Source organism: Amaranthus tricolor, chromosome 7, assembly GCF_026212465.1.
Source record: "Amaranthus tricolor cultivar Red isolate AtriRed21 chromosome 7, ASM2621246v1, whole genome shotgun sequence".
Classification (NCBI taxonomy): Eukaryota; Viridiplantae; Streptophyta; class Magnoliopsida; order Caryophyllales; family Amaranthaceae; genus Amaranthus; species Amaranthus tricolor.
Window position 1 is genome coordinate 27,248,556 of NC_080053.1, and position 12,189 is coordinate 27,260,744.

General features: G+C 30.7%; 1 protein-coding gene across 1 annotated transcript; it reads left to right on the plus strand.

Moving 5' to 3' along the window:
- Nucleotides 1–5,811: 5,811 nt before the first annotated feature.
- On the plus strand, nucleotides 5,812–12,163 carry LOC130817602 (polyamine oxidase 5). Its single transcript, XM_057683405.1, has 10 exons — nucleotides 5,812–6,258; nucleotides 7,196–7,311; nucleotides 7,388–7,475; nucleotides 8,406–8,520; nucleotides 9,161–9,248; nucleotides 9,344–9,429; nucleotides 9,519–9,621; nucleotides 9,920–10,017; nucleotides 10,672–11,101; nucleotides 11,651–12,163. Exons 1-10 carry the CDS (start codon nucleotides 6,219–6,221, stop codon nucleotides 11,957–11,959), a joined length of 1,473 nt encoding a protein of 490 aa, XP_057539388.1. The 5' UTR covers nucleotides 5,812–6,218; the 3' UTR covers nucleotides 11,960–12,163.
- Nucleotides 12,164–12,189: the final 26 nt, after the last annotated feature.

The window sequence follows — 12,189 nt, forward strand, 5'->3', positions numbered from 1 at the left end:
TTTATATTGAGAGAAATCAAATAAAATCACTTGATTTTTTTACTTTATAAATTGAAATAAAATACAAATTTAAATTAATTAGAGTATAATGCTAAAAAAATGCGATATTTAATATGAATAGCAGGGTTTATATAAAAAGAGAGATATAGCAAATTTTGTATTTTTTCGTCTTTCAAATCTTCCGGATCACCAATTCTTTATTGACATTACAATTATTATTTATCTTTTACATCAATTAATTAATTAATCATTTAGATTTTATGCCCATTACCAATTTTTATAAAATCTCAACTTTAGACCAGGGGCATATAATCAACAATTTTTAGCAAGAACTTGTGAAAATGCTGGAAAATATCACTGTTGAAAGAAATAGAAATCATAGTAGACCTAGGAAATAAAAAAGGAATATATCAAGATTGGCACTAGGGAATTATATTTCTCTGAGAATTTGACTAGATATCAAATTACTTGGAGATGTTGTATACTTGTCCTAGATTAGATATAGTTTCTTTGTCGTGATTGTTATTTATGTATGTATGTTTGTTATACTTTATTTGCGAAAATTTGAAGTAAATAAGTAAAATTATATTAAGAAATCTCAAAATAATCATTGAAAAAACTTATTTTTCAAAATAAGTATTTTTCGCCCAATGCTGAAATTTGGTATTTATTCATATTTACTAACAGCGGTCTATTACTAAGTTGATTCAAAGAAAGTTAGCTCAATAATCGCCCGCTGTTAGTAAGAGCGCTTCATTGCTAAGCTGACTTTCTTTCACTCAGCTTAATAATGGGCCGCTGTGATCCGCTCCTTGTGCCGTTGAGTCAAAAAAAGTCAGCTTAGCAATGGGTCGCCCGTACTAACAATGGTCGATTGCTGAGCTAACTTTCTTTGACTCAACTTAGCAATAGGCCGCTGTTGGTGTGCCAAAAAATACCAAACCTTAGCATTAGGCGAAAAATGCTTATTTTAGGAAATATATTTTCCTAATAGTTATTTTGAGATTTTTTTAATATAATTTGCTTATTACTTCAAATTTTCCTTCATTCACTCTGTTTTATCTTGCTATATATAAAAATTTTTCACAAAAATTAAGAAATTAGTATCTTTGTGTTAAAATGATCATTATAACCTCTAAAAAGATAGGTGCAAAAATTAATAACATATAAATAAGGAAAAAACAAGGGTATAATAAACATTTATATAGTTATTATTTACCAAAAATAATAATATAACAAGTAATTTGAAACAAAAAAAATATAGCAATTTTAATTAAACGTAGAAAATACATTTTCTTTAGTTTGATCTTAAAATTTATACTACTATTTCTTTTTGTTTTTTTTCTTCTCATTTACTTTCTACACAGTTTTTAAAGTGAATTTTGAGTCGTTTTAATATCTTTTTTTATGCATTATAAGAAATTATAAAAAATATATAATAAAAATATATATATTGACACGAATTTAACAATCTCACATTAAAATATATTTTATTATTTATATATCTAAAAAATTTTAATCAAATTTCTATCTTTAAAATAAAATATTTTAAACGATAAGAACATTAAAAAATAGAGAAAATAATATCTATTTTGTCTTATCTTGTCTTATTTTAGGAGTGACACTAATAAGGAAAGCCGAGTTTAAGTTGTCAAGCGCAGCACACCAAGCACTTTTTAGAAGGCTACAAGCAAAGTGTTGGTGTAATATTGCAACTTGTGTCAACTTGTTTATTTATTTGACCACACTTTCTCTATTCTCCAACTTCTCCGTCATGCTGTGTCATTGCCTCCTTGGAATCCTATGCATTACCAAGAATTCTCTCTTTTTTTGGGTCCACTGCTTCCATATTTATAGCTAAAAGTAGATTTTGTCCATTTTTTATTCCCAAAAATATCAATTCGCACTATATTTTCGTCCGAATCAATTTAAATGTCTTATTTACTTAGACACGGTTATTAAGGATGGTGTAGGGTTCATTAAAAAGGATAAGTAGTGAAGGGTAGTTAGGTAAGTAAGATATATGGGGGTATATTTGTAATTACTTGTGTGAACTAAGGATATTTAGGTAAAAAATATTGACAAAAATAGAAATGGGACAACTAAAAAGACTTTGCCAAATAAGGAAATGGGACAACTAAATTGGTTCGGAGGGAGTATTAGTTACATCAAATCAATTTTTACACTATTTGTTATTTTATGGAAATTTTCATGTTTTGGTTATCATACATAGAAAAAATATTAGTCATGTTGGATTTTGTTTTATTTGTCTCATCGCATATATCATAATATCAAATTTTTATAATTTTTAGTTATGTATTATAGATATATATGATCCGAAAAATTAAATTGCACAAAAATGTTTGGTACAAGTATTTTGGAACGGATACAGTATTTGGGAATTAATTTAGTTTGAAAATTTAAAATTAGTTTAAAATTCATTTTTGACAAATTAAAACATTAAAATTTAGATTTAAGTTAATTTTACCATTATTTTAAAGTAGTTAAAATTGAGAATTTGAATGACTTTTCAAACTTTGTCGTTCTCTAATTCTCATTAATGATTTTATAATTGAAATCTATAGTTTAAAATCAGTTATTTATTCCTAAACATAACCTAAAATCAATTCAATTCTTTTGATTTTATGGTTTGACAACAACATACCAGTCAATAATACACTTGTCAAAGGAGATAAAAAAGTTGCAATTAGTGAGAGCCTCGATTCAACAAAAGACATGTTAAAGAAAACAAAAGGCTAGAGAAGATAATTTTGTTCTCTATAATGTCCTCATCATCATTATACCCAATATCTCGTTCTAAAGTAGGGTTTCAATGAGGAAAGCTGACAGATATTTCATACCTGTACTTTCTTCACATAAAGAACTAAAAAAAGCGATTAATTTTAACCCACTTATGAAACAAATATAATGAAATAAATTCAATAGAGCAAATATAATATTACTCCCACTTATTGGTGGATTAGGTAAGAAGTGAGAAAAGCGTCATTTTATAGATGAATTATAGAAGTATATAAATGTAGCATTATTTGGATTGCAGTTGTGCATGAATGATTAAACAGTTTATGGCATCACAACTCACATAACTCACAAGTGAATGAATTGCATGTGACCGCCACATCCAAAAGTGGCGTACATTTGAAAAGGTGTCGACACATTGCAATTTACAAGGGTATTTTTGGAATATTCTTATGTATTTCCCCCGTTTTATAGAAGTGTAAATATTACTCCTAATTAATACTTATTCTGATTTCTAATTGTTGTTACACTTTCATTTTTTATGTTAATTCAATGCACAATTTTAATATTTGATATTTTTAATTTCATATGATAAAAAAAAATTTTTTAAATTATATTAAATAAGATTAATTGATGAACAGTAATTGCTACAGCCTACAGGAACTATAACAATTATTAAAATCCAGAGCAAGTATGTAGTTCATAAATAAGAAGACAATTATAAGTGGAATAGAGAAATGACTAGAAGAGATAAAAAGAAAATTAATACTTCCTTTGGATATTAATAGTTGCAACAGTTTTTGTAGCAACTACTATTCATTAATTGATCTTAATTGGTATATATTTTTACATGTATGATGTAAAACATAGTCAAGTGAAATCTTGTTTGATTCATCTTAATGCATATTTTAAATTTTTCATAATATATTAACTTTTAAAATTTTTTATTATATGAAATTAAAGATATTAAATATTAAAATCGTGTATTGAATAGAGTGAAAAACACAAGTAGTAGCAACTATTAAAAACAAAAAGAAGTAGTATACTCATGCCTATTTTATTATATAAAATATATTATTTTTGAGGTTTCAACCAACAATTTAAATTTGTTGTTGAGGCTCATGAAATATTAGTATATCCTAACACATGATGTTAGCTATTAAACACCCTCTTCTAGTTTGCATATAGAAATAATTAATTAGGGTTTTAATGCATTTTTTCTTTCAGCTTGAATAGTGCCAATATATAATCGGAGAAACACGAGGTGCGCACATATATCAAAACATTGACGGACCTAATTAAGGTGATGGGGTTGTATATGCAACCCCATTATAAAAAATTTCAAAATATAGTTGTTCTTAGGGCACGAACTTGTGAACTAATGTCAAATGTGAATAATTAATCTCACTTCAATACTACTAAACTACAGCATTAACATTTGATAATTTATAACTTTAACGTATATAAATTATATTTTATAAGAGAAATTACAATTATTGACTATTAAAGGAAGAAAGTTAATTACTCCCAATTTTCGACTCAATTATTTCCTTAATTAGGTTCGTATTGTGAATTTCAGTACGATTTGATTTGGGTATATTTTTGATTTGCTATAAATTGTGATAAATTTAATTTTATTTGTGTATGGTTTGGGTAATCTTTATTCATGAATTAGAATTTTAATTTGCTTTAAATTATGACAATTTTAATTTTATTTGCTTTAAATTATGATAGTTTCGATTTCATTTGCTTAAAATTATGATAATTTCAATTTAGAATAGAATTTGTATTTGTATTTGTGTATGATTTCATTGATTGTTATTCATGAACAAAATAAAAAATCATCAAGAAATGCTCTATTATTAATTAATGTAATGAGTCGATTGAGTTTTGTCTATGTTTTACTTTATATATGTTGTATTTCAAGTTATGCTTTACTTGTTAATGACAACCAAGACGCTTTGATGAAGCTAGCAACCCTATGTTTCAAATCTTAGGTCCGCCGCAATAATCAAAGAACCTATGTAATAATGTTCATCATCTAAAAATTTCTATTTTTCTTAATTTTCGTGAACATTCTTGTGGAAATTTCTGTAACGACTAAAGGAATAATTATAATTTATTTTGTGAAGGAAATTGGGAGATAAAATAAAAATATTTTATCTAAATGTAAAATAGAAACAAAATCACTCGGACAAGCATACATAATAAAGGGATATTCTATATGGTAGCAACATACTTTTATGAAACACTAGGGATAGCAAATCTTAAAAAAATTCAACATAATAATACCATTGTAAAGTTGTATTTAATGCTACAATAACATTAATGGGCTTAAAATGTTTAATTGATTATTAAGTTGTGAAATATCTTATGAATATTCTATATGGTAGCAACATATTTTTATGAAACGCCAATGAAAGCAAATCTTAACTATAAAATCTACTATAGTTTTAAGGAAAGAAAACAAGGGCAATTAAGATATTTCACTACTTAATGGCCCATTAAACGTTTTTAGCTCATTAATGCCACTGTAACTTTAAGTACAACATTACAATGCTATTATGTGGAATTGTTTTAAGATTTGCTACCACTGGCGTTTCATAGAGTTATGTTGCTACCATATAGAATATCCCATAAAAAATTATCAACGAGGGAAACAAAGATATTCAATAGTTTTTAAGGCCATGTTTATTTTTTATTTCTTTTTTTGAAAAACGTAAAAATAGTTAAATAAATGTATAACAAAAAAATTGTAAACCTAATATTCGATATTCATCAATTACAAAGCCTTATTTAATCCGACATTTGCATATTTCTATCTCCATTATTCCTATTAGATATGTATGAGGTTATTTCATCGTGAGATGAATCTATACAAAAGGCTTATCATGTTAAAAATTTCTATTATTAAACTATTTACCTAAAGATGGGACGTATTTTACCGTAAGACCGTCTTATACAGAAATTTGTGGAAAGAAAAAAAAAAGCCGAGCAAACAAGATTTTAATGTACGCTTTAGGGCGGGCTTATTATAAAACATTACGAATCAGCCTACGTATTTTCCACAAACACAACAAACAAGAGAGAGAAAGTAAAATAGAAAGAGAAAGAGAGAAGAAAGAAACGAACAAAGACGAGAGAAATCAATCAATTTCTATGCCATCGAAGATTCATCAATTTGTTTTAGGTTTTCAGGGAAGCTTCATTATTCACAAATTTGATCTCGTTACATCTGTAGATCTCGCCATATGAGCTTGTTTGATAAGCTTCGTTGTTCTCCACCTAATAACCATAATTGCCGCCTTATTGCCGGCATTATTCTCTTTCTTTTCTATCATTCTGCTCAATTGATTTCCAATTTCTTGCTTCCTATAAAACCGTAATTGCTTTCTTTCTTATCTTTTTTTCTCAATTTTTTGTTAATTTTCAATTAATTTTAATTCGTTGATTTTAATCGAATGGAGCGTAATCAGTCTGTCGCCGATCACATACGCAACGGTTTGTTTTTTTCTCTTTCTCCCTCTTTTAAATGTTTTTAGGGATTTTTTGTTATTTTTTTTTGATTGTCATTTATTGATTCGATTGTATATTTATAATTTGTTGAATGTTTCGTTGTCGATTCACTTATTCAGTAGTATTTGATCGAATCTTAAGAATTTGCTTATGATTCGGTATTTTAACTAATATCGTGTTTTGGATCACCTTTCAACAATCATTAGAACAATAGAGGGTCTCAATTGTAGTACTAGTAAAAGTCTTGTATGGACTTGGTCCATCTACATGTCTATAAAGGAAAAGGTAGGAATACAAATTGGTCCGACAAAAATAGATAGTGTAGCAAATTCTGAAGGGATATATTGATATAGTTATATTGATTTTATCTTGTTAAACAATAAAACTATTTTTTGAAATATTACAAAAGGTTACTCCTATTGTTTTTTTTGATGGTTTATCATTAAGCTTTGAACTGGTTATGGAAAATATGAGATTGTATATTTTTAAGAGATACATGAGACCATGTTTAAAGTTTTGCACCGCACCTATAAATATTCTGTGATGAATTGGGTCCAAGGATCCAAGTGCATTATCGGCATTCTACTATTTGTTAGTCTTTCAGATTTGTTTGTTAGGATAGCTCTTATTTTAGTATTTGTCTTTTGGGGCTTAGGAGCCACCCTTGTAATGTTTAGTTAGCTTTTGAATATTGAATAATAATGAACTGTCCTTTTGGGAGTTATTGGGTAGACTCGAAGTGTCCATACTATCTAGTCTTGGTTCGGGTCATGGCTGATCTATTACATAATCAAGACGGATCAATGTTAAAAGTTAACATCCATTGATTATATTTGTTAAATAAACTTGATTAATAATGTTCCGCTACCTTTATAACCTTTGACAATTTTGTTGAAGAATTTTTAGTGGTAATCAATTGCAGCTACAAATGCTCGATGCATTGATAAAAGAACTCGTAAAACTCCTTCCGTGATTGTTATTGGTGGTGGCATCTCTGGAGTTGCTGCTGCTCGTTTTCTGGATAACGCATCATGCAAGGTGAGATTTTATTCTTTGGATTTCCTCCTTTATTCTGGTTGTGTATTTGTTGCTCACCGTGTGCAATTTTTTTAAGGTTGTTTTATTGGAATCACGAGATCGACTTGGTGGCCGAATCCATACTGATTACTCGTTTGGCTGTCCTGTTGATATGGGGGCTTCATGGAAAGTTCTTTTCTACCTTATCTTTATTTATGCTTTAGCATTCATGAAATGTGCTCATGTTTGGTGACCTTTGAAATATGATAGAGCAACTATTGCCTTATTTATGAAAATGTAATACTCAGCTGTTAGCTTACTTTATCAACATTAACAGTAATGAACAAGAAATGAGAATCAGAAAAAGAAGAGAGAAGGAGATTAGAGGTGGAATGCGTGTATATTATGAGAATCTCAGTTCTTCTTGTTTCTTCTTTTGTAAGTGAGAATAATACGTGAGTTTGTTTCTGAACTTGGCCGCTCACTTGCTCTGGGCTATCAGCTGGACTATTCATCACAGAAAACCAAATAGTTAAGTGTCTAAAATATAAATAAAATGTGAGATATGTTTTCCAATGTATATGGCACTGTTGAATGAATGTATTTGAAATGAGTCTTTATTGTAATATGATTGGAATGATAGCGAGTTTGCTCGTCACAGAAGCTAAAGATTATCGACATCTAGTCATGAGTGATATCATATGTTGTCCTGGCTGTCTTTTGGCTAGTTAAATGGATATTTTTAGCTAAGGAACTTAGATCATAAAGCTCTGTACACGAGGGTAAAGAATGAAATAACTTGCCTGTAGATCACCCTAAAATGTAATTGTTTAGAAATGCATTTTGTTTCTACCCTACAAGCATCTTTGTTCTGAGTACTTCCAACTTATAATCCAATAAACATTATAGATACTAGTTCTTGTATGTATGGGTCAGTTTGTGACTTTATGTGAGCAGTGTGCCTCAAAGCACAAGAATATGTTTGTCCTTTCTTTTATTTATCTTTGTGAGTTTAATTTTTTATTTTCTGTCTTAGCGGAAAAAGGTTTCAACTTTTACTGGACATTGTGTACCATAAATACATGTCAAACTAATATTTGTTTCATTTATGTGCAGGTTACATGGTGTCTGCAATGAGAATCCATTGGCTCCATTGATACGTTCTTTGGGGCTTCGATTATACCGTACCAGCGGTGATAATTCTGTGATCTATGATCATGACCTTGAAAGGTAATATTATGTAAAAAATATTCCTTTGTATGCTTTAACATCGTCTACTTATTTATGAGGGTTGGTCCATCTAGAACATTTTTTTGTTATTTTGTCTTAATGAAGTTTCCTCATGCTATGATTCTACCATTAAGAATAGTGCTGCATTATGCGATATCTGGGTTCTCATTCCTTTGTTGTAGAGCACTAATTGAGTGATTTCAGTGCAATTATAGTTGTCACCTTGCATTTGTCTCTGCTTGTTACTTCTCAACCTTGAAATCCTCGTTACTTTTCAAAGTTTTGACTAGATTTGAGTTGCTAGTGAGTAGTTATATCGGGGCAGCTACATATAAAGTGATTAAGCATGGTCTCCTATTTGATTATATCATACTAAGTGTGTCTTCATGCTCATGCAACTTCAAGTATCAAGAGCAAAAAATTTAGATATTTTTAAAAATATTGAAAAAAAATTATCAGTCTACTTGCTTGCTTTTAAGTGAGGTGAAGCTTGGTCTACTTGACTCCTTACAGTTTTTTGAACTTCTCCCAAGTGTTGATAAACCAAGTGATTTATTTGCTAGTAGCTTAGCTTAACGATTGGGGCCTTACATGATTAATTTATTTTGTAATCACCATATATATGGGCTCTACTTTGCAGCCTAAGCCTCTTTGCTAAGAATGGACAACAAATTCCGCAGCAGACGGTTGTTGAAGTTGGTGAAATATTTAAAAAGATCCTCAAGGAGGTCAGTTTTAAAGATATTGAAATTTGGTTGGTCTGGTTTATTTCCATTTTTTCATTACTTCTAGGCATTGATTAATGTAATGCTTGCATTGGTAGACCGAAAAAATTAGAGATGCCCACAATGATGACATGTCTGTTCTTGAAGCAATTGCAATTGTGCTGGATACACATCCACATTTGAGGTATGGAAGGAAGAAAGAAATTGAGATGTAATTCACCAATTGAATTATGATTTAACAGCTAATTCGTGATTTTCGGTTTGTTTGTGTAGACAAGAAGGGCTGGCGCATGAAGTTTTACAATGGTTTTTGTGTAGATTGGAAGCGTGGTTTGCGGCTGATGCAGATATGATTTCATTAAAAAGTTGGGATCAGGTATTTAATGAACAATGTACGTTTGTAGTATTTTTGAAGTTGGAAAATCATTTGTCACAAAGCATATTTGTTTTTACCAAACCTCTGATATATTAAATTTGCTTTTTGCTTTTACTGAAGTTCACTTGGGTTCTTTAATCTTGGTTTAACATAAAAGTATTTATACAATTGTCATTTTTGGTTGACTGAGAGAGGGGGAGTGTGATAGGATAATGTTAGTAGGGATCAAAATTTCTCATCCGAAATATTAATTTTCTGCATTTTCTGCCTTGTATGATGACATCTTTGACATCGGTAGGAGCAAATTCTTTCTGGTGGTCATGGATTAATGACTCAAGGCTACTTTCCCGTAATAGATGCACTAGCAAAAGGCGTGGACATACAGTTGAATCACAGGTATTCTTGTTTGTTCATTTATGTACTTTTTAAGGTGGCATAGCTAATTAACACTTTCTAGAGATTTTAATTTTGAAATGCTGAGGTTAAGACTGGGAACCAAAGACATTGACAGGCTAATGCCCACCTGCAACAAGTTTCCTTTATGTTAGCTTAAACATAGATCGTATGTTAGCTTAAACAGGTATTCCAGTGATGATGATTGTTCTTGTCTGATCTTGGACGAGTTGAAAAAATGTCCAATCGGTAGAAAGTGGAGTATTGTGCCTAAGGAGTTGTTGAAATTATTAATTAAAGGATGCTACTGTTAGCTAAAATGTGTACACTTATCTGCATATGCTAGTGTCAATGTCCCACACTGGACAATGGCTAATCTCATTGTGCTATACTGCTCCGCATCTTATTGTTTGACAATGGACACTACCTATTTACAGCTTTTCTAATTGTATTTCAGCACTTGCAGTTATTACTCTTAAGTTTACCAAATTACCAAATTTGGACTGTTTTTCGGATCCAAGTTCTTAATTTGGAACATTAGATAAATATACTCATACTTCATTACTGGAAGTTATTGCATTGTCAGATTTTAGAATTGGGAAAATTTTACCAATTTCTCACAGGACTTCCTTACCTCTTTGTTTTACTGACAACTAGGGTTACTAAGATTTCAAGTGAGCTTGACATGGTGAAGGTGACAGTAGACGGAAGCAAAGAATTCATTGCTGATGCTGCAATCATAACCGTGCCTCTGGGTGTTCTAAAAGCCAACTTGATTCAATTTGAGCCAAAGTTACCAGACTGGAAGATGTCTGCGATTTCAGATCTAGGGGTTGGCAATGAGAATAAGATTGCTTTGAGATTTTCTGAAGTGTTTTGGCCAGATGTTGAATTACTAGGAATGGTCGCTCCCAACTCTTTCGCATGTGGTTATTTTCTCAATCTACACAAGGCAATTGGAGATCCTGTCCTTGTCTATATGATTGCAGGCAGGTGTGCTTATGATCTTGAAAAACTTTCGGACGAGGCAGCCGTTAAATTTGTAATGTTACAGATCAAGAAAATGTTTCCAAATGCTTCCGATCCGGTAAGTTACTTGTTCATCCTGCTTTGTTTACTTCTTTTTTTTTTATTTTTTTTTATCTCTTTTCATGTTAAGAGCTTCATTGTAAGTGGACTTAGAGCTTACTTAATATTGATGAGCTTGCATTGTCTTTTCATGTCTTTTGCAACTTCTCAACATCTAGTTTTCTAAAGGGGGAAGGAAATGGTAAGGAATATGGATCTTGTTTACAACTTGTTTATTTATTTTAAGACATAAATTTCCAAAGAAGCAAAAACTTAGATTTTCTAACACTGCTCCGACACCCCGTAATTTCTTTCATATTCCCTCGTGGGATCACATGGTTATTGCATCATAACTTGTGTGTATTGTAACCACCATCCACTAATGCTTGAACTGTATGATGATTCATCACTCCTGTTTTGAATGCAATAGTTTGAACTTTGAACGTTACTCTATCCAGTTTAGACAATGTAAACAACTTTCCCTTGATCCTGCTTTCAGCACCCCTCTAATGTGAATGATAGGTTTTGCCTGGTATATATATTCATACTTGTTGATTGATAATTCCAGGTCCAGTATCTTGTTTCTCGTTGGGGAACAGACCCTAACTCTCTCGGTTGCTATTCATATGACCTGGTGGGAAAGCCTAGCGATGTTTACGATAGATTAAGAGCACCAATCGGTAGTCTCTTCTTTGCTGGTGAAGCTGTCAGTATGGAGGATCACCAAGGTTCTGTTCATGGAGCTTATGCATCAGGAATAATGGCCGCTGACAACTGTCACAGACATCTCTTAGAAAGACTCGGTGATATGAAAAGTGTTCCTTGGAGGGAAGAAATTTATGATACGTCAATTCCTCTTCAAATTTCAAGGATGTAAACACAATGAATCTGAAAATTATGTTAACATTTGTGAAGATGTTGGAATGAAGCCATCCTTCCCCAAACTTAAAGCGACTAAGTCGAAGGTAAAAGAGGGAGGATCCTTTTAGTATAGTAGCTGTAACTGATTGAACATTTTGTTACTCCACCTTGCTATGTGATCCTTTTCTTCGATCCAAATTTCAAGTTTTTTTTTCTCAAACTAAGTATGAAACCATAGTTTTTCTT

Bases quoted from the DNA above. Each gene is read 5' to 3' on its own strand.
- LOC130817602 (XM_057683405.1), top strand. From the start codon at position 6,219: ATGGAGCGTAATCAGTCTGTCGCCGATCACATACGCAACG. The intron at 8,521-9,160 runs GTAATATTATGT...TCTACTTTGCAG, and splicing joins TATGATCATGACCTTGAAAG to CCTAAGCCTCTTTGCTAAGA. The intron at 9,622-9,919 runs GTATTTAATGAA...TGACATCGGTAG, and splicing joins CATTAAAAAGTTGGGATCAG to GAGCAAATTCTTTCTGGTGG.